At 40.5% G+C, this 21,766-nt stretch overlaps 1 protein-coding gene across 1 annotated transcript in view; it reads right to left on the reverse strand.

Moving 5' to 3' along the window:
• The window catches only part of LOC139720738 (tyrosine-protein phosphatase non-receptor type 13-like), a 58,068-nt gene continuing 36,302 nt past the window's right edge, over positions 1–21,766 (reverse strand). Inside the window, exons 28-47 of the mRNA XM_071632093.1 lie at positions 19,562–19,654; positions 19,094–19,099; positions 17,365–17,829; positions 16,165–16,323; positions 15,047–15,666; positions 14,230–14,500; positions 13,286–13,402; positions 12,098–12,610; positions 11,458–11,625; positions 10,865–10,956; positions 9,939–10,123; positions 7,592–7,753; positions 5,640–5,782; positions 4,949–5,239; positions 4,228–4,318; positions 3,473–3,681; positions 2,608–2,742; positions 1,552–1,770; positions 1,062–1,124; positions 1–349 (exon numbers count right to left, since the gene is read on the reverse strand). Of these exons, the coding sequence (XP_071488194.1) occupies positions 293–349; positions 1,062–1,124; positions 1,552–1,770; positions 2,608–2,742; positions 3,473–3,681; positions 4,228–4,318; positions 4,949–5,239; positions 5,640–5,782; positions 7,592–7,753; positions 9,939–10,123; positions 10,865–10,956; positions 11,458–11,625; positions 12,098–12,610; positions 13,286–13,402; positions 14,230–14,500; positions 15,047–15,666; positions 16,165–16,323; positions 17,365–17,829; positions 19,094–19,099; positions 19,562–19,654 (4,059 nt within the window). The 3' untranslated portion in view covers positions 1–292. The remainder of the gene's footprint in view (positions 350–1,061; positions 1,125–1,551; positions 1,771–2,607; positions 2,743–3,472; positions 3,682–4,227; positions 4,319–4,948; positions 5,240–5,639; positions 5,783–7,591; positions 7,754–9,938; positions 10,124–10,864; positions 10,957–11,457; positions 11,626–12,097; positions 12,611–13,285; positions 13,403–14,229; positions 14,501–15,046; positions 15,667–16,164; positions 16,324–17,364; positions 17,830–19,093; positions 19,100–19,561; positions 19,655–21,766) is intronic.

Below are 21,766 nucleotides of genomic sequence, written 5' to 3' on the forward strand. Positions count from 1 at the left end.
ATATTGAACCATATTCTACAAGCTGACAGGATGCCAACATGGGCCTCATAAGGTCACTTGTGCCAGGTGGAAGAAATGCATCTCATTATGGAGGAGTTTATTCTTTAAATAGTAATGCACTGTGCCTGAACTTAAAACTCTCACTCTAACATTCCTGATGGAATTAAAAACAACAACATCTACCACCTGACAAGCTTAAACCACTTCCCACAGGGTTGGAGAATCACTGCTGTTGTTTGCTTTGTTTTGTTTTGTTTTGGATTTTTGTTTCCATGCTTTCAGCATCTGACTATCACAGTACAGTCTTGAGGGCCTCCAGTGCGGCCTTGTAGCAGAATACATACTGGTCCTGTAATACAACAAAGGTATGTGACAGGAGAAAAATTAATGAGTTACTTTTCTTGGACATCTCCATACATGTACAACTGTAAGTCCATTTCATTTTTCTGAACAGTAGTCATGACTGTTAGGTCTTTGACCACTTCTGAAACTAAGGAAGGAGATGATATAAGGGAAGAACCTACAAACTACAAATTCGATAGGCACACTGAGTACATTGGTACAGAAGTGGGTGTATTCACTTGTGCGTCTCATAATTTTTTGTCTATCCACTTACATTTAATGTATGACAGTGTTTTAATTGGTATCCAAGGACTAAAAATTGAATGTTACTCATGATTCCTTTCACATGAATACCAAGGAAGAAATTAATGCTTGTAAGCAAGCAGCCTTAACAACTACAACTTTAACAGGCAGGGAGAATAAAGTGCCACGCCCAGATGGCCCATGGTCCAGAAAATGCTAATATCTCGATTTTGGTTTTGTTCTAAGCCACCACATTTTGACAGTGGGTGGAAAAAAAAGAAAATACTCTCTCAAGTACGACATATGTTTAAATTTGGGTTGGTCAACCCAAAAGAAAGTTTTCGTCCATTACAGATAATCCTAATTTGCAACTTTTTGTGGGTTCCAAGCTGGACGGTAACACCTATGATTTTATTATTATTCAATAAATGTTTCCTGCCAACTGCATTTTCCTGCCAACTGCATTTTCCTCTCACCTTGGTCTGGATCATGCCTTGGCGCTGTTTCCTCAGACTCTTCACAATGTCCATGACCTTAAACTGCAAGAATGAAGTAAAGGAGAAAAACAAAATCAGTGTCTTGGTCAACATCCCTTGAAAAACTCTGGCAACACCTTTTTGCAAGTCCTCACAGCAGCTGACAAATTTTATTAGAGGATGACATTGACAATGGTATTAATTGGACTTGTAATCGTCTGTCTGATACTACCTAAGGGCTTCACAGTGAGATATGGATGTACACTTTTAATTTCTTGTGGATGTTTGAGGAGTATGTGAATCATCATTGGATGTGTGCTCTGCACAAAAAGGACACAACCTGACATGCTTCCGTTTTACCTCAAACAAGAAGTAACTTCATGTAAATCAGACGAGTGGTCATCATTAGCTCATTGATGTATCCCAAATGCGAACTAACACATGCAGAGGGTATGTCATGTCAATGAATGTTTTCTATTGGCCATCTCACCTCTTCGTCTCGGTCGATCAAGCCAAGGATGTTGTCGATGGTGATGAGGGTGCCGGTGCGCCCGATGCCAGCACTGCAGTGCACCACTATCGGAAGGCTGGGGTCGTGGATGCGCCTCATGTAGCGGGCAAAGCGGAGGAGGGGCAGGGCGGAAGGGGGCACGCTGTGGTCGGGCCAGGTGGTGAAGTTCAGCTGGGTTACATGGTGGACTTCATTGGTCTGGAAGAAGATGTGGAAGATGTCGAAAAAGATAAGTTTATTTACCAGTATATGCTTTGATTCAGTTGTTGACAGGTGCAACAACATATTGTGGAACAGACATACAGGAGACAGCATATCATGGTGCTAAAAGTTTTTATTACAACACGCCTTCCTTTTGGATGACTGGGTCGACCAGGTGAAGCAAAACAGTCATTAGCAAAGTATCTGGTCTCTGTAATTATAACCCGAGTATAGTTTCCTTTGATTCAATCATATCTTTGTTATTCGGATAGCTGACTCTTGACATCTCTTGCAACCACAATAACTCTCTGAATTAGATTAATTGACAGATTACGCTTTGTGCAAGACTGATGACAAGTCGGACTGATCTTAATTTGAAAGTTTTTCTTGAGATTAGAACAGTCATATTTGAATTTTTCAAGGTAAGATTCCCACTAGATGAATGACAAAAGCTGGACAGGCATGCATTATGAATCTGTCTCTTTAAAACATATTTATCTTCTAATATATTACTTAACACAAGGGCAAAAACCAGCCTTTGAATTACACCTTTCTACCTCCAATTCAAAGCACTTTGTTCCAATTATTTTATTGGTCTTTGGCTTGGAATGTCTTACGTTTAGCTGGCAAGCACTAAAACTCTGTCTACCACCTTTCCTTTTCTAAAGATGTTCATCTAAAATGAAACCTAACACAGCAATGACGACACTGATCACAAATTATCGGACATCTCATTACCGTCGCAATTATACACGGGAAACATCTGCTTATTCTGACTCCCCAATATTGCCTCTCAAAGTATGACTATCCACCAGTCAGACATCACATACTCACCTCAGTGTCGATCATCAGTATCCTGCGGACGCCAAAGTTCTCCAGGATCTGGTGACCCTCGAGGCGAACCTCAATCCTGCCGTACACCATGAGGGAAGACTTGGCAGATTCTGGCCAGTAGCGATGGCACTTCACCTGGTGGAGATGTGGAAGACAGTGGACAGGTTTAAACCACCCGTAAATACTTATACAACATCCTCAAATCTTATGCAACATCCTTCAAAAGCCAGCACCATGTTGTGCAACATCCTCAAGAATTTGCAACAAGCTCAAAATAAAATGTATTAAAACATGTGAAAAACATGCGCAAAACATAAGAAACATCAAACTACCTGGTACTTGGATATTTGTGTGCAAAACATGAGAGAGAACATTGAATGTAAGCAGCACAAAGAGAGATAAGCTGCAAAATATTGCTTACTACGTTCTCATGATGTGCGCGGAGCGCACCTACAATTTCTGCAATATTCTCAGATTCTCAGCTTGCAAACATACTCAAATTTCAAGTTGTGGGCCACCCTGCATACTCCTTTTTGTCTCTTTTCCCAGACAAACCTGCTAAGGGCAAACATACTGCTATTTCCATCTGTCTTCTTCAGATACATGTATCCAGCGAGAAATTAAGTGTTTCCTAGTCTCAAAGTTTGCTATTTTCTCTCTTTCTCTCACTGCACTAATGTAATCAGAACAAACTCCACCTTTCTATTTCTTTAAAGTATATAAAGAGCATTGCACAAAATATATACTCGGAGAGTTATAATGTGCACAACAACGACTCTACTGTCACATTTATCTTGTCTTTCGTGAACAATTTGATCTCCTAAAATATGGAATATTATTTCAAGCAGCAAAAACCACCACGAACCTTTCCGCTCTCCATGTCCATGGTAACCATGGCAATGACATCCGACCTCTGCTCCCAGACCATGAGCCAGAAGTCTTCAGTGGTGTTGGGTAGGGGTCCCTGGCAGGCGACGTACTCGTACGTGTCCTTGCCCACCCTTGTCTTGATGTGGCTGGCATTGATGTAGTCGGACGGACCACTGTCCTCCAGAATGACTCTGGTCTTGTCATCTGCAATGTTGAACGAAGGAATGCATCGCAAAATTTCATGGGATAACGAGTTTGTATGAACACCACATCAACAGATTCCCTAATGTACTAAAAATTGATATTATATAGTGGCATTTTGTGAAAATTTCATGCTGCGAAAAAGGCCATCGGCTCCAATTCTGGAGAATTTCATGCTGTGAAAATTTCTTGCTTTACAGTATATGACCAGCCACAGTATCAGAAACTTACGCATTTCTTCCTTTTGTGAAATGTGCAAGAGAAACCATTCAAAAAAGAAATAATCTACCCATCGTTTTGCTTTGTAATGCTGTGTGCTAAAACATCAACCTCTAAAAGAATTTGGTAAACAGCATCTTGATAAAGTACAGTGTTTGCAATCAATCAGCTGTTGACTGTGGAAAGGATATGACCAATGCTCTGAATGAGATATACAATTAATCCATTTACTTGGATATCAACATGAATTCTACAAATGCACTGCAAATATGAGCTGTCAGGTTCCACAGAGCAGCTTTCTTGTTGGTGGGATGGAAAATGTCAACTTACAAGGCAAGACGTTGCGAAATCTGTTTTTGTCCTTGTTCTCTGCCTTCTTGGCCTCCTCACAGTTGTCAATTGCCTTCACCTGGCGAAGAGTCTGTTACAATCAATGGACAAGAATAAAGAAAGAGTTGTGTCACATGTCTACCATCAATTCTTAAGTGACACTGCCATGACACCATAAGGTGTCACAGCACTTTGTCAAACTCATTGCCTACGCCTTAGGATTTGTTGATTCCTCTGCAGTACATACACCTCTTTGGTTTGTGTGACATTGTCACAAAGCACAGGGTCCCTTTTTTGTCATTGTTGTCACAGTAAATTACAATTATTGCAATTGTATAGCGCTCTCACAAACTGTAACTTGTTTCACAGTGCTTTACATCGAATCATAATCTAAAGAGCAGCTGTTTGTTGTTGACTGTGCAATTTATTTGTGTCTGATGATCATCTGTCTAAACATTGGGAAAGAATGAGGTGTGTTTGGGGTCTAGCCATGCAATATGTGGGCATGTGAACATGCAGCCATGTAATCAAGTAATGGATCAAGTGTCATGATATGATTTTAAATGAGGGTAAAACCAGCTTAGATGTGGCCATGCTTCTACATGATGACAAGCTATGTAAGCGAAACTTCGCGAAACTTTAATGTCGCAAATACATCATGTTTTACAGTATGTAAAAATCTGTCAGGACAGTGGTCCGTCAGTCAGTAAATCTGTCCCACCTTGAACTCCTCGGCGGGATCTTGCTTGTCGATCTGCTTCTGGATCTTGGCGATGCAGTTTCTCAGTCCCTTCCCAGCGTACCGCCCACCGGCGGCAGGACGCACCACCGAGAGTCTGGACAGCTCCGCTTCCGTGATGTCCTCCAGAATCTTGGTGCTTGGCGTGCCGCGGAGGGCGCTGTTGGCACCGCCCTCGCTGACGTCCCTGTCCGCATCGTCCAGTGGCAGGCTGTCATCACTTCCCCACGAGAGGGAGTCGTCATCACTCTCCTGTAGCCCACTCTTGCGATTCTGAACAAAGTCAATTAACCAGTCAAGGAATGAAAGTCAGTCACAAACTTCAAGAATGAAATATATTTTCAATCCTACAAGATTACCTGGGTTGGTTTGCTTCCTGGAATGTACTGCAGAAGAACATTGCATTATAAGATAAAGTTAAAGTAGGCAAAAGAAAATCACACAAATGGTAATGTTTTAAAAAAGAGCTCCAGTTATAGCGTTATGTCACGTCCATCCCATTTTGTCCACGGTGGCCTGAAATGTGACTGCCATGGCCATCCGGACCATGGTGTACACACCGCATACAATGTAGCAATTCTTAAAACTAATCAAGAAGACAATTCTTAAGATAATAGGTAATACATAGGACAATCAATGCAAATTTTTTTTTTTTCACAATTCAAATTCTCACCTGCAAAGCTTGTCCCACTTTCTGAGCTGCAAGAAGACTGGCCGATACTCCCCTTGCTGCACCTTGACCGCTGGGCGACACAGGTCCGTCGAGGTCGTCGGGAAGGTCAGCCGTGGAATCAATGTCACTGTCTGTATCTTGCTCTGTGTGGTGATGGGCATTTGCCAGGCATGCATTTTTACAATTGAGAAATGAGAGTAGGCAAGTGAGTGCCTTGCATATGTGGATGGAATCAAAATTGGCTGAACTTCTATTGGAATCACTCATCGCATGCAGAATATACAAGAATAGACAAAGGTGAATATATGTGCTGCTTCATAATATGTACTTGCGATACACTGCAAGGATTTGATAACTACAATGCAATTATAATCAGGCTCACTTAGAGGGTGCCAGTGCCAAGCATACATATATATATTAATTGTATATAATTATATCTGTCAGTGATTGGGTCATCAGAATACTACAAGCAGGTATCAGGTACTTGTATTTCACACACTTTTGGAAGTTTTGAGTATGAATTAAAGAATTTAGAAAAATACTCTTGCTGCATGCATACTGCAGAGAGAAGTTAAGAATCGTCACTGCAGGCATAAATGAATAAGCACTCAAGTTCTCCATTTACCGAGGAAGAACATGTCAACAGGAAGAATGATGATCTTGTCCCCTTCACAATAATTACAGTCAATGTGGCAGAAATGGAAATGGTGAGGAAACACCTGATATGGTTTCACTCTTCTATCAAGATCATGAGAATTTTCTTTTAAAAACACTGTTTCGAGCTTTTGTTGAGGGTGCAAGGCCACTCAAAGTTGAGGAAGTGATAATGTTTTCCTTCACCCATTTCTTGAGACATAAAATGATTTTTAAAAAATCATGTTTTTGCTCAATAATGCACCATTTACCAATCTCTTTCCTTTTAAAGTCATCACTGTGAAGTTATCACATGATTTGATCTATTCTAAGGATACAATTTGTTTTCACATCATTGCAAGAATGGAAATTTAGGGATATGTGAGCATGCATGTGAGTTGGAAACTTTTGAGGCCAAGGCAACTTCATTTAAGCTAATCTGCATATGCAGTGGTAACCAACTCGTACATGGAAGAGCCTTGCACTTAAAATAAGCCCTACACGTCACCCCAGTCTCTGGAAGGAGCAAATCACAATGGTCTGACTTTTCTCCCTCAAAATCTTGAATCTGTCTTATCCAGATTTACATGTATGCACTGACAGATGGAGACAGAAGAAGTGTCATCTGTATCTCAAGGAATGATAACAAGTTTGCAGATTTCAAATCTTGTATTCAATTATTTTGTTTCTCGAGTAGGTCTGGGCCCTGTTTTCGGAAGAGTTATAATTGATTACTTAGTTGATTTCTATGGTAAGTCTATGACAGCCTGTGTGGCAAGGAAATTTAATATCGATTATATCTTTTGAAAAAATGAGGCAAGAGTTTGATACTTCATCAGTATTTATAAACAACCATAACAACTCAAACATTTGTTGTTGTTTTTCTGCAAAATTGAATGTCATGTCAAAGTAAGCTTGTGATACAGTACACTTTGCTTCAAGTTTAAGGGAAACAAAATGCATCTCTGACTTTGTTTTCATTCTATGTAGAAATAGGATATGTCACAAGATTGCAAGAAGATTCATAGATACAAACGATCAAGTTTCTTTTGAGGCTATTACATAATGAAAGTGAAACACAGCATGACCATGATAATTGCTTTCATGCATAAAATAATGAAACAGCTCAAAACCAGATATAACGTAACAGCCATTCCAAGATTGCAAAAACTGTACATACATCCACACGGATTAATAGTAATTGTAGACTGTAGATAAAGTCATAGAACAGCTGTAGACATACATGTTTAGTAGAAGTAGTAGTAGCGGCAGTGGTAGAAAAAGTAGAAGTAGCACTCTGTGTCAATTTGTGCAATTACCTGTGTAGCCAGCCCTGAACTCGGGTGGCGGTGGGGTTATCGCCATGCTCCCGTAGTTACGGGAGCTCGGTAGCCCCGCCAGGCTAATGGGGAGGGTGAAGGACAGGGAGGAGTCAAAGGTCACGCTACCGGTCAGGTCCTCGCGGTCAGACACGTCAAAGTCTGTTCCATTTGGATTTTGTGATTTGGATATTTTTATGTTTGTTCCAGTTTTGGGTGGTTTTGTTGTTTTTTGAAAAAGAGATTTGATCAATGCAATTTGTGCATGAAGAAGCATTGAATAATCATTCATTTGTTATGAACACAAAAATCACAGTTTGGATCGTGAATGCATAGTTTGATGTTTGAAGGGATAAAATGAGCTTGGCATAGCGTTTGATTGTATCAGTATTTTCCCACAAGTTTGACATCATTTTCAGTCAAAAACCAGTCAATACAGTGTATAGATTGAGCAGTCCAGATTGCAAAAATACAAAACAAAATGCCCAGCTCAATGGGTGTAGTTATCGTATTGGGGAATAGAGGTCAAGGTACAGTTTTTAAACAGCTTTATCAAAATGTGGTCAAAGTTGTAAGGGTCAAGTTTAGAGCGTCCAAACAGATGCAGGGTGATGGTGGACAAGAGGTTTTGTGATGGTGAACATGCAAACATAAAGCCAAAAAGGAAGTGAACATCACAGGGCAGTGGAGGAAAGGTGAATGGTGTGAGGTGTGAATGTGTAAAGAAGAAGAAGAAAAACAAGATCAACAAAATTAACAATCAAATTAAAAATAACACAAAGTAGTAAAATGTGTGGGAGGCAGGTAAATTCTGTCTCCACTGTGAGTCAAAAAAAAGAATAGCGAAAAGATGTGATGTGACAAATCATGCAAACAACTTGTACTGTGCTGGCAACAACAACAACAAAAAATCATATCGTATCACAATGGCCTTATGATCGAGTCTATTAGCCCAGGACTCTCCCTGGTTGGCCCTAACAATTTGCTGTTTTACATATCTTAAAGAGCATAGTCTGAAAAGTGTAGAAATAAATGGAACAACTCTATTCTATGCAAAGATATGGAAGAAATTGTACGCACTGATCACTGTCTCCATAAAGTGGGATGAAAAGTGTCTCTAATGACATGGAAAAGGCAAACTAATCTAATTTGAAAGAAACTAAACTACTGAATAAACATTTTGAGCACTACAGATGGATGGAGATCAATAAAAAGAAAACTGGTAACACGTATACCAGTTGGAAACTGCCCTAAAAATTTTTGAGGCCATCATAAAAGAAAAGACATCAATTTTCCAATTGACATTCTACTGCACTGAATTTGCACTTCCGTGTGTCTTCTGGGTGCAGGATGTAGTTTCCAAAAGTTTACTGTAACATTGCAAAAATTCTGGGGACACCAAGGTTGTTTATGTCGTGAGAGAAGCAAACTTATCACAAAGCCATCAAACAAATAAGAAGCGATCTCTATCCACACAATAGCGCAAATCACACAGTGCAAATGAAACGGCATTATCACAAAGCTAGAAACAGAATCCACATGCAAACAAAAATTTGTTTGGAATAACCTGACGAGTCCATCATCACAGTGCAAAAGTGAGAACAAGAAAGCACACCAAATGGCATGGGTCAACATCAAGAGACAATCCAAACTCATTTCAACAAATTTTCCACTTAAAGATGAAAGTTGGCATCAAAATGGCTTGTATCACATTTCAGATCCTAACCTCCTGTGTTTGTCCTCAAATCATGTACAATTCATTTCAAACCCCCTTCTTTTCCTCCTTAAGAAAGCAGATTATCAAACAGAACCAAGGTGAGTTCTACCAAATCAGTTTTCTACACATCATGGGCCGGGTCAAGATCATTTTACACACGACTTTCTCACTCTAGTATGTTCCCATAAATACACCTTGAAAGAAAATGAGATGCTAAAAGATATTTTGCTAAAAGGCACAATTGTTATGCAAGATCTACAAATCAGCACCTTCATATGCCAAGCCAAGTCTACAAATAAAAAACAAAACAAAACAAACAAAAGAACAACTTAAAATCAGAAATATCTCATTTCTAACTCCCTAGTGTTTTATGTACTAAATATATTCTAGAACATTTGACCCATGTTTGATGTTTTTTCATGAGAAATTTGGACAAAATTTGAAGAGACTAATCTTGATTCAGTCGGACACAACAGGAGGAACTCAGATCTAAGGTGTGCGACACAGCCATGTTCTCAAACCAAAAACCATCTACAAAACTGGTGAAATTCCATCAAAGAAGTGAGGGTTAGCACTCCAAAGGAGCAAAAGAGAAAATATGGACCGTTCTGTCCATCAATGACCACTAACCCTGAGGTTGCCTGTAGCCCGCATCCCTGGCAGATTCGGTGTAGGACTCGGCTACCGACAGCTCCACATCGCTCCCAGCTCCCTCCGTGCCTTCCTCCACGTCCGTGGCGGTCAGCCGGTCGTTGACGTCCGAGGACGCTCTCCGCTCCTCCGTACCCACACGGCTAGCGGGCCTGGACAATTGCCTGGGAGGGAAGTGCATGCAATTACACTATCATGGTCCATCCAAACACTTCAGTAAATCATACATTCATCCATGATACTAGTTTTATTTGCCAGGTGTGTTTTCACAGAAATTCACTTTCTTTATCATCAGGCAGCAAAATATGATGTCTGGAAAATTACTAGATATAACACAACAACAACAACAAAAACAACAACAACAACAACAACAACAACAACAGCTAGAATCATCTCCAGCTTGGTACATGTATATATACACTTGTATATGGGGTATACAAGTACAGGTACCTCAAAAATATTGTTTTGATAATTTTTGTTATAAACACACAAATTTGCTTGATCTAACCATCATTGTGCATACTCAATAAGGTACATGTACATATAAGAGAAAGTAACTGGACACAAGGCTAATATGCAAATAAAGGAGATACAAATATGTCGACTGCAGACATCTTGTCTCATGTCATTCTATTACAAAGCGTGAACTAGAAAGATATTACGATACCAGAAGAAAATGAAATTAACAGATCAAAACAAAACACTTTCCTAGAATACATGTAATTCATTTCAGACAGAATTTTGCACAATCTATCTTGCCATTAAATACTCTCTCAGATATCAGCTGCATAGATCATGAAAGAATGTATTCCAAGTTTCCACTGCTGGGAATGGACAAGAGATGTGTAAACATGCAAGGCATGAGCCAAGCTTGAGTGGTAGCTTAAACCACGTTGTAATCTTACCCTGTCACTGCCAGTCTCACCAGCCCTTTGCATTTCCTCAGAATGGTGATGACTTTGTTCTGGGTCATACCCACAAGGCTCTGACCATTCACCTAGAATGTCAATTGAGAAAATGGTAACATGTAAACTATATTATAGCATAGACTACGGCATCTTGGTCTTTTACATACAAACTATTATTAACATGTTGTGACTATACAGCACTTCTTCTTTTTTTTCCATATGTGACTTTCTGTCAATGAAATGCAATGCAACACAACTGCAACAAAGAAGACTTCCCATTCTGCATTATTGGCAAACTTTAGATGAGCATTTTGTCTACGTGAGTACAGTATCGAAGTTCATAATACTTGGTTGGAGTCATCACTACTTTCATCATCACTATTACCATCACCCTCATCACCATCCTACCATCATTACTATCATCATCATCACCACCACACTTTATCTTCATCATCATCATCATCATCATCATATCACAGCAGCATTATTAATTTCAATATCACAAATTTCATCATAATCATCATCATCGATTCTCATCTCTTCAATACATGTCACATCTTCACTCGGCTTCTACAATCCGTATATCTCACCTGCAGCAGCCTGTCTCCAACTTTCAGCCTCCCGTCTCTTCCAGCCACACCGTCGGGGGTGACAGTCTTAATAAAGATGCTCGTCTTGCCCCCCTTCTCTGCCCCGATGACACTGAATCCGAGTCCTCCTCCTTCCGGTTTCTCAAGCTCTATCCACACAATTCCACTCTGTAATAAAGGAAGTCATCATGGGTACAGATAAACAAGTTAACAATTACTAAATATGAAATAACATTGAAGTAAAGTACTAAGTAGACAACACTGGTCTTGCAGATCTACTGATTTATTGTTGCTGTTTTGTTTTTTCTTAATAGCGGTCAATGTCGAGGTTCTGAGAAACGTAAAATTGAGTTGTTATTCACAGCTGCTTTGAGCTTTATTTCAAGTGGAATCACATGTTTCAATGACAACCACACGTGCATCAATGCAGCAAATATTAGCTGTTTCTTAAATGGTAACAAGTTTTGCATACATGTGTATGGTGATGGAATTTGAACTTTTATTGCTGTGTAGGATTGAACGTGCACATAATTTCATGTCATACACTGTATTTCTTAATGTAAAATCTTCTCTGTATCAAGAAGTGAATGATGTATTGGAACGTTGATCATCTAAAGAGACAAATGAAGCTGGTCCTCACTTCACCGATGCTGAGGTTTCCGGCTTCGCTTCCCTGCGCTGAAGGGGGTCTGCCGGTGGGGGTGCCTATCCTCACAGAGGTGGAGAATTCGCTCCCTATGGGCGAGTCTCGGGTCAAACTCTGCCTCTTCAGGGCATCAGCTGCCGGTCTCGATCCCGTGGGCGTCGGGGGCAGCGCGTCTGCCCCGTACGCCTTTCCGGTCGGCGACGGGGGCAGACTGCCGAGGTCGGAGTCCAGTTCCCGCTCCAGGGAGTCGGGCCGCGAGCGCTGAGGCGAGCTGTCGAGCTTGCTTGGGCTGGACGAGTCCCACGGGGTGGTGGAGGGGGAGAGAGCCTCCTCTTCCTCCTCGCTGGCATCTTGGGCGATGGACGGGGAGGTGGGTGGCTCGGCGAAGGAGAACCGCGACTTGACGGTGGAGGGCAGGGTTTGCGGGGATAGTGGACTGAGGGGTGAGGAATTCATGGAGGTAGGAGATGTTGGGGACTGGACTGAACGGGGACTGGTCACGGATTGCTGTAATGAGACAAAGAACAAAATCCCAATCATTCACATATCCATCCCAACACCTTGATGCATCCTATGTTCATCAATTCATAGATATTACAATCAACTCGTGGTCAATGCTTGTGGTACAGAAAGCAATGATCATACTGCTAACAGTTAACCACTTTGGTGAGGATTTGTGTATTTCCTTACAAACCTAGCCAGTAGCTTATGACAGGTGGTATGTCGCAGTAAAACACAATCATGAATGCCACTACCAATAAGAATATTTTACTCTTCACTGCAAGTAATGATTAGTTACTTTCACAGAAAATGAAGCTTAAGATATCAATGATGAATTACACTGCCAAAAAACATAAAATTGTTATGTTCTCAATATTTACTTTGAATGAGAAGTTTCTTGTCAATTTTCATCATACATATGTAGCCATATGCACTCAAAATCTATGTGATACATACAAATTTGTATAAAGTGCTTTTGCATAATGAGGAAACAAACCAACAAGACACTGATTACAACTTTGTCTTAAATCACTATAAAATCACTTTGTTGTGTGCATAACCCAACACTTTCATACATTGTATGTAAACAGATAAAAAAAAATTCTGTCTCGTTCCATTGCTTGTTTGCTTTTTTAACCTCAAAGAAGTGTAGGGAATGTGCAAAAAAAGGGTCATATTTACCGCCTTTTCTGCCTCCGACATCTGAGGGGTGTACCCTCCATGGTGCTTCTGGAGATCCTTCATGATGTCGCCCACCTCGTCCAGACGGCTGGGCTCCTCTTCGCTCACCGACAGGTCCTGCAGAGCAGAGAGGACAAAAAAAGTCAAGTTATGCTATTATCTCAGTCAAATCTTCTACATATTCAACTACCATACACCACATCTAGTGTGGCTGACTGGCATATTAGTAGCATTAAATTCAGTTATTTGAATTCTGTGGAGTGCAGAAATCATCTTAAGCCTATTTCCTACATGTACAGGAGGGGGTGGGGTGGTGGTGATAGGGGTGGGGTGGTGGTGATAGGGGTGGGGTGATAGTGTTAGGGGTGGGGAGGTGGTGATAGGTTAAGGGTGGTGGTGTTAGGAGTGGGGTGGTGGTGATAGGGTGGGGATGGTGGTGTTAGGGGTGGAGTGGTGGTGATAGGGTGGGGGTGGTGGTGTTAGGGATGGGGTGGTGGTGTAAGGGGTGGGGATTCCCCTCATCTGTCTGTTTCTCTGATTCTAATTCTAATTCTACTGTCCAACATAAAACAATATATCATGGTGGGCAGAATCATTCCTCCCTTCCACATTACCATTCTTTTTTTATGGTTTGTCTGAAACCAAAAGCAGACCTCCCAAACTTTCTGACTGAAAAATATGGATGATTTGGCTCATACAAAGGGAAATAAAGAGCAATTCCCATAGGAGTGTGTAGTAAAATTACCACACAAAACAGAAACTCCTATCAAAACAAGAGCTGTAAATAGTCAAAATTCAGATTCTTTCCTCTAAATTCAGAATGGTTTGGAGGTCTGCAAAAGATATTTTGTGGCTTGTTATTCTTTTCATAGCTACTGTTTTGTTGGGCTTTGTTTGTTTGTTTAGTTATTGGTCCATTTTTCTTTTATCTCTTTCCTGCCTACCTCCCAATCAGAGTCTTCCTGTGAGACATCGCCAAGGTCCAGATCAAAGCCTGCCACCTCCGGAGATGACTTCTTCCCCCTCTCCACCTTGGGCGGAGGAGGCTCTGGGGTAGCTACCACCTGCTCGCTGGAATCCGACACCCACTCGTCATCATCTTCCTCTGCATCGTCGGCTATGAGATGACCAGCTTCCGTCTCTGCCTCTGTCCCCATCTGCGTCGACGTCGGCGTTTGAGCTGAGGATGCCCTCTGGACCACAGGTCTTCTATATCTGAAAATTTTGTGCACCCAAACAAAACAGGTGTAACTCCATGGCACTGCTTGACAGCAGCAATGATGGCAAGTTTGTGAATTAAGATCATCATGGATATACACATACGTGAACAAAAATCTTCGAGCACGTTTAAACTATGCTTGATGATTGCAAACATTAAGCACTCTGAAATATTCTTGGAGAAAAAAAAATTAGCTGAGAAATAAAACAACAAAACTAAGGAAAATTTTCATTAACTTCTGATTTATGAAATGTGGGTTGGTTGTACCATCTATTGGTGGCAAATATTCACCTTCAAGCTGCCATTTTGACACTTACATGTATTGATCTCTGTACTACAACATCTTAGCACGATCAATACATCTGACTGCCCTTACCAAAAAAAACAACAAACAAACAAAAACAATAATATGAAAACCACAATGTCTAGACATCAAATACCTTAGGTATCTTGTTTTGAAACATTCTTTGACAGCAACACCTTTTTGGTTCCAGAACCTCAGAAATGAGGGTTGGTACCTGGAACAGAGAACACTAACTTACCTGGTTGCCTTGATTTCAACAAGAGAGGGCACCCTTCCCAGCAAGGTCTTTGCCTCCTCCATACCAATCCCACTGGTGGACTGGTTGTTGATGGCGTGGATTTGATCGCCCGGCTGTATGCTGCCATCTAGAGCTGTCGGCAGGCCAGACACCACGTCCTTGACAAACAGCCCTGTGCCATGGCCCCTGTCCTCTACGCATAGGAGGAGGCCAAGTCGACCCTCAACGTTCTTCTTGATGGAGATCACTGGAAGATCTTCCGATTCAGAGGTATCCTGATTGGCACTCGTTTTGCTGCTCTTTGACACTTGACCCTGGACAGTGACCCCTTCATCTGGTTCATCCAGGGCAAAATTTGGTTTGGACTGGACGGTCAGCACAGTCTTGGGGATGATGTGTTCATCGTCATCCAGCACAGTCTTGGGGATGATGTGTTCATCATCATCCAGCACTGGTGAGGTAGCAATGGCGGTGTTTGCGACAGACTTCACTGGCGATGGCGTCGGAAGACTGGACTTGGCTGAGGGGTGAACGACCTTGAGTGACACCTCCCTCGGAGTCATGCGCAGAAACGAGACAGCATCGAAGTGGCTCATGCCTTGCATGCTGCGACCATTTACCTGGATTTGAAATAAAACGTAACAAAATTAAACATTGTTCCTTAAATCAATCATTTCTTTCTGCCTAGTACGTGAACCAATCATACTGATAATGTATTCTCGACTGTTTTCTAATGTTCTAGTCGAGACGGATGGTGTGGTACCTGGAAGATATCAAACAAATGCCCTGCCTATTTCTACTTTGAATTAAGTGAATACTGACAAGTTTAGCTGTCACATTCTCTATCAAAGATATAAGAGCATATTTGAAATTTCACAGAGATACCACTGATGTTATTCAGTTTTCTTTTTCTATTTTACTGAACAACACACTTCTATGGTACAGATTTGTTAGGTTATTTTTTTTTTCCTGGTTAAGAAAATATATATGTTATTATCATCAAATAATCAATTGAAACTGATTACACTTTACTAAAAAAAATAAATCAATGAAACCTATGTATTACCCCATCCACTGGACAGTACAGTGACCTTTGACCTAGATTCAGATTACGCTACCTCCAGAATCTTGTCGCCCTTTCTCAGTCTGCCGTCGGACAGGGCGGGGTCTTGCAGTATGTCCTTCACGTAGCATCCACCGGTGTTGGCTCCGCCCGCCACAGTGAACCCCAGTCCCCCACGGGCCGGCTTCACTAGATGAACTTCAATCACTTCATCCTAGTAGAGCAAAAAATTTGATTTACTACCACTCTCTTAGAATTGATGTATAGAAAGGAAATTCCAGATTTCTTTTTCATTTTGGTCTTTATCAAATTTTGTTCTGAAATTGTCGCTTTCACATGAAATGATATATCATACATTGTGTTTCACATAAAAGTATTGTGTTCATAATTCTTCTTTTTTCATCTCGTGCATCCATATAAAATTATGGGATTGCCTTTTACGATTACTGTACAGTACATCAGGCTACTTCTGTACAGATGTTGCTTACCTACATGAATATATCTTTTTAGAATAGAATCCCATCTGCAATCTTAAATCTGCTTCCTCAACAACACACATCCAAGCTTCACAAATTGATTTTGATGTCTAGCTTTCTACAATTATTGCATACAGCAAAACACCTACGAGTCAATGTGTAAAACAAATTGAATAATTGCTTAATTAGATTAGGTGCATAAATTCCATAATTCAAGTAACATGACACTTGCATTCGCAACATTATACTTGTCCATATTTCCATGAGTGGTTTTTGTTTTCAGACTAAAACTGTGGGAAAGGAACTTATGATATTCACTTTAATCTCTTAAAATCTGCAATATTCGCGTGAGAGTATTTCATATGACATTCAATACCAAATTACAGCTCTTGAACATCTGAGGTTTTTCCCGATAGCATGTGACTGAAATATAGCTGGAAATAGATTAAAGAGTAAAACAATTTTTCAGAAATGGACACAAGCAAGATAATTGAGAGAAAGAAAGACAGAGAAGTATAAATGTAACAAAATGCACCATAGCATTTTCAATCAGTGTTGTACGTGCAGAGTTGTCATAATTTATTGTTGGCTGTGAACCAAAAGGATATAAAACACACTGCAATATTAATGGAGGTAATGACCTTCTCCTTCTGAACTAATGAAATACAGTGTAATGATTGCAGGATGCTCACCAAAAGAAACCTTTACCAATCCTAAACTTACAAGTATTATTGTCTTGTCCGATGGCTGCTAAATACAGAGTAATTACGCAGTCTCACCTCGTCAAAGTCAACTGATGTCTCCGTGTTCAGCTGTCTCCTCCGTGGAGAGTCTTCAGCGCTTGGTGTTGGGGCGGGAACCGGGTTTGCCCCCACCCCCAAATCCTGCGACTTGCACTTCGAGCTGACAGGAATCTTCGACTTCACCTCCACTGCAGTCAGCTTGGGCAATGCGGCCGACTTGGGTGAGGACAGCATCCCTGCCACCTCCTCCTCCTCCTCCTCCTTTCTCACATCCTCCCCACCATCTTCTGCCCCGGATGACGGGGGCGACTCGAGGGGCAGGGGAGGCGGAGGAGGAGGAAGCTCCTCCGAGAAGGGGAGGGTGCTCTGGGAGGGGTCCCGGTTGTCCGGAGAGAGGGGCGGGGAGCTGAACGGGCTGGACAGGATGGAGTGCTGCTGGCTGGTGTTGGGGATCTCCTGAGATGAGAGAGCATCGTCCGTCTTGCTGGGGGACTCCTCCACCTCATTTTTGGCTGCATCTCCCTGTCATTTCAATACAGGAATCATACAAATCTCTTCAATCTTGCTACTCTTATATCATAACATTTATTTTCAAAGAATCCTTTTCTCACCCAGCTATTGTTGAAGAGTCCACTCCCTCCCCCCCCCCCCCCCCCCCCCCGCCCAACAATCAAAACCCAATTAAGTAATTTTATGTGTTCTTTGGGAATGTTAATGAATGAATGAATGAATTAATCAATTAATTAATTAATTAATCAAAATAATTAATCAAAATTTACCAACTCAGATGTTTCATCAAAATACAACTTTGTAAATGAGAATGTACATAGCAAAATGTGGGGAAATATATGAGTTCTTTAAACATCGTTTGATTTATGAAGGAAGCACATGTAGGATCTCACTTGACATTCATACATGCTCCCACAAACTGTACATACAACTGTACACACAAACAAATAAATCAAGGAAAAAAATATACTGTATACTACAAATACAATATACTATAAACATGATATAATGAAGAGCGTAACACCATACTTGCTTACAATTCTGATTGTTATGATGTTTTTCTATATATATATACTCTTTGCATGCTCAGAACTACCATGGCAGCTATTGAACACACACACAGCTATTAATAACAGGATCATGTCACATAAACATTGGATCATTCAAGTACATTGTTTGTTTGGTTTTTTTTTTACTGGGCCAAATTTAGAAAACCTGGAGCAACATTCCCTGTTAATAATAGTGTCATAGTACAAATGACACTGTGCAATGTACAAAGCCATTGTTTGCAAAACCAACAGCAACACTCCCTACTGAGGTGCCAATTAGAGCTATAATTTGCAAGAGATATTTCCGGACCAGATCCTTGGCATAATTCCTCTTCTGAATAACAACCACAAAGCCATACAGTTTGCTGTCTATCATTTTAAAAAAACAACAACAAGCAAAAGAAAAACAAACAAACACAATGAAAAACAGATTTGTTTCAAATGTTCAGCAGCACATGACATGGCTTAATCATGTGCTGTTTCGGAGGAAACTCGATCACCAACAACCTTGCATTTAGTTTATTAATAACTGGTGTTATATTTCAGTACCTAAATTCAGTCTTCCTGATATCAGACACTCATATGGTGATGCTGTAACATATATCTAATATTGTTCTCTTTATGGGAAATGTAAGAGGGAAGTTTTATTTCCCTTCACGCCGATTTTTATTCTCAAACAAGAAGGAATTGAACTGACTTGAAATGACCTTTTTCTAAATTGTGGTTATGGAGGGCATAGTGTATTAATTCATCATTGTAATGAAATGCCCTTTTTTTTCTATCTTCTTGAAACATAAGAAGATAAAACAGTAACTGTCTTGTACACACCTCAAAAAGTCATTAGAGGAATGATTTCCATTTACAATGCACACTTATGCCTCAAAAGATTGAAACTTCTCCAACTGGATAATAAACTTTGTTTTAGGACCCTTTTAATCAAATTTTGCACAGCGCCACATACCACTTCAAGAGTGCTCTTAGCATTGAGCACTGTTTTTTCAGAGTTTAGAATGCTTCAAGAGCACTCCAAAAACTAGCCTCGAGAGGGGCGTAACTTTCGAGCACTTCAGAGCCACTTTGTCTATTCTTTCAAAGTTTAGAGTTCTTCAGGAATGCTCCTGGAACCCTCTAAATGCCCTGTATAGATGAGATGACTGCATTCATATGAGTGTTACCTGTGTCAGGAGCCTCTTCAGCTCTTCCTCACTGGGTCGGCACAACAGCAGCTTCACATTTTGTTGGGCACCTCGTAACTTGGCAACCGTTTCCTGTTTCAGGGCAACAGAGTTATATATATTTATTGCATGTAGTGGATAAAATTTACCAAATGACGATAAACAAATATACACACAAGGAAGATCAAAAATTGCTATTACTTAAAGCCCAAACAAAGTTCTGGTACGCCTGCAAAAGTTGTCAAATTTCGCTCCCAAATGTGAACGTATGCTTAGGAAATGTGCAGGATAACGATGTTATTGCAAGATATTCGATGGGTAACGACGAAAATGCGAAATATTAGCCAAAAAGGTTCAGTCTCAGTACTTACCCGAACGGGGTCAGGCTAAACTCGGACTCGGGGATAACTCGGCTTCGCTTTTGACGGCGGGATGAGTTTTAATGGTTGTCCCTCTGATTGTACAGTGTTGTCCTATGGGAGCGGCCTGTATAAACTGTGTTCTGGCTACTCGCAGTAATGGTCCGAGTTGTTACAACGCGCGCATCAAAAACCTCTTTTGCGCGCACGCAAAATTAGTGTGCGCCTATCAAGCACCTCTAAAACAATCAAAGGCGCTTGATAAACAACAACAAAAACTCCAAAGACCGCGCGTCTCAGCAACTGAGGACCGCGCGCTGTCATTTTTGTTTTGTTTTGTACAGGATTACGTTAGCACCTGTGGTTAGCACGCACTTTCCTGTCCATTCAGTTAGGCCGCATTTGGTATTATGCAGTGGCCGGTAGAATGTGGCGATCACTAACTGCGTGTGAATTGTCTGAAGTAGGGTCGAATTTTTCCCGAGACCGAGTTAGTCTGGAGCCTTCTGGAATAAAAGTCGGTTTTCCTACTATTATTATTTTTCTCAAAATACTCCAAACCGACTCATCATTCCGGCAAACCGCATCAGCCAGGTAAGTTTCTTAGTGGACTCTTTCGATATATTGCAAGCAAAAATGAAATGGTGCTAGACGGGTTCTCAAGCACTTACCGAAACTTAGTTTTCACTTTAAGAAAGGTTAGTCCATTGTGCCCTTGGCAGCTTTCAAATACTGATGATGTTGCTACACGTACATTATGGTTGATATCACTTGATGTGAACTGAATAGAATGCACACTAAATATTCACACACAAAAGACATAAGCTTTCATGGAAAAGAAACATCATTTTGGGCTGCTCTGTTTTTTGTTTTTGTTTTTTTCAAATGGCAATGATAATGTGAGGGCACATTTTAGTGCTGATATAATGCATGCTCACTGGCAGTAAAAAAAGTGACTGCTGTCAGTGCTTACCTATGCATACAATATGACTTAAATACGTGTCATATCACCACTTGGCACTGACATATTACACTTTATCCTACGAATTCCACAATGATATCTCTATCATAACCTTAAAAAGTTAAAGACATTCTGTTATCAAATTTTGTAATTTTAGATTAAAAGCATCACAACCATCAAATTCTATCACTCAGACATATTTAAAGTAAATATAAAGCAGTTTCAGTGATATCATTTGTAGATTTTTTCTCTCACCTCTTCTCTGTCATACGGTGATGAGTTGCGCATTCATATACTTTATTCTTATGTTTTATTTTTGCAATGAATGATAATATATCTGAATATATGTTCTCTGTCCCATTCACAAACACACAACACATTGGCGAGTATGTCTCAGTTGTATGTAAATTCCTACACATAGCTGTTGTTTTGGTATTTATCAGAACACATGTATGGGAAAATTTCTTTAATATCTCCTGTCTCAAGATATTAGTTGACTATAAGATGATTGCTGACACATTTACAGTCAATCTTTATTCAAAAAAAAAATGAGAAGAACAACAGCAGCAACAAAAGCAACAACACACACCCTAAACAGATAATCCCTCTAGTTGTTCCCCCATTTTCACATAGTAAAATATGGCAGATGGGATGAAACAAACACTTACTCACACCTTTGAGGTCAATCAAACTACCCTTACAGGGAAAGGCAGGTGTTATGATTCAAAGCAGATCATGAATACTAGTAATCCCAAGATCGTTAAATTACAGACAAAGCCTTGTATCAAGGGGCATGCAGTTCCTACATGTACCTTCTGCCTCCAAAAACGAACCAGCAATTCCACTGACTTCATTGAGAACGGCTCTCAGGTCACGTCAACCAAG

This window comes from Diadema antillarum, unplaced genomic scaffold (assembly GCF_040938485.1).
Source record: "Diadema antillarum isolate AM-2024a unplaced genomic scaffold, OU_Dant_1.0 scf00000132, whole genome shotgun sequence".
Taxonomy (NCBI): domain Eukaryota; kingdom Metazoa; phylum Echinodermata; class Echinoidea; order Diadematoida; family Diadematidae; genus Diadema; species Diadema antillarum.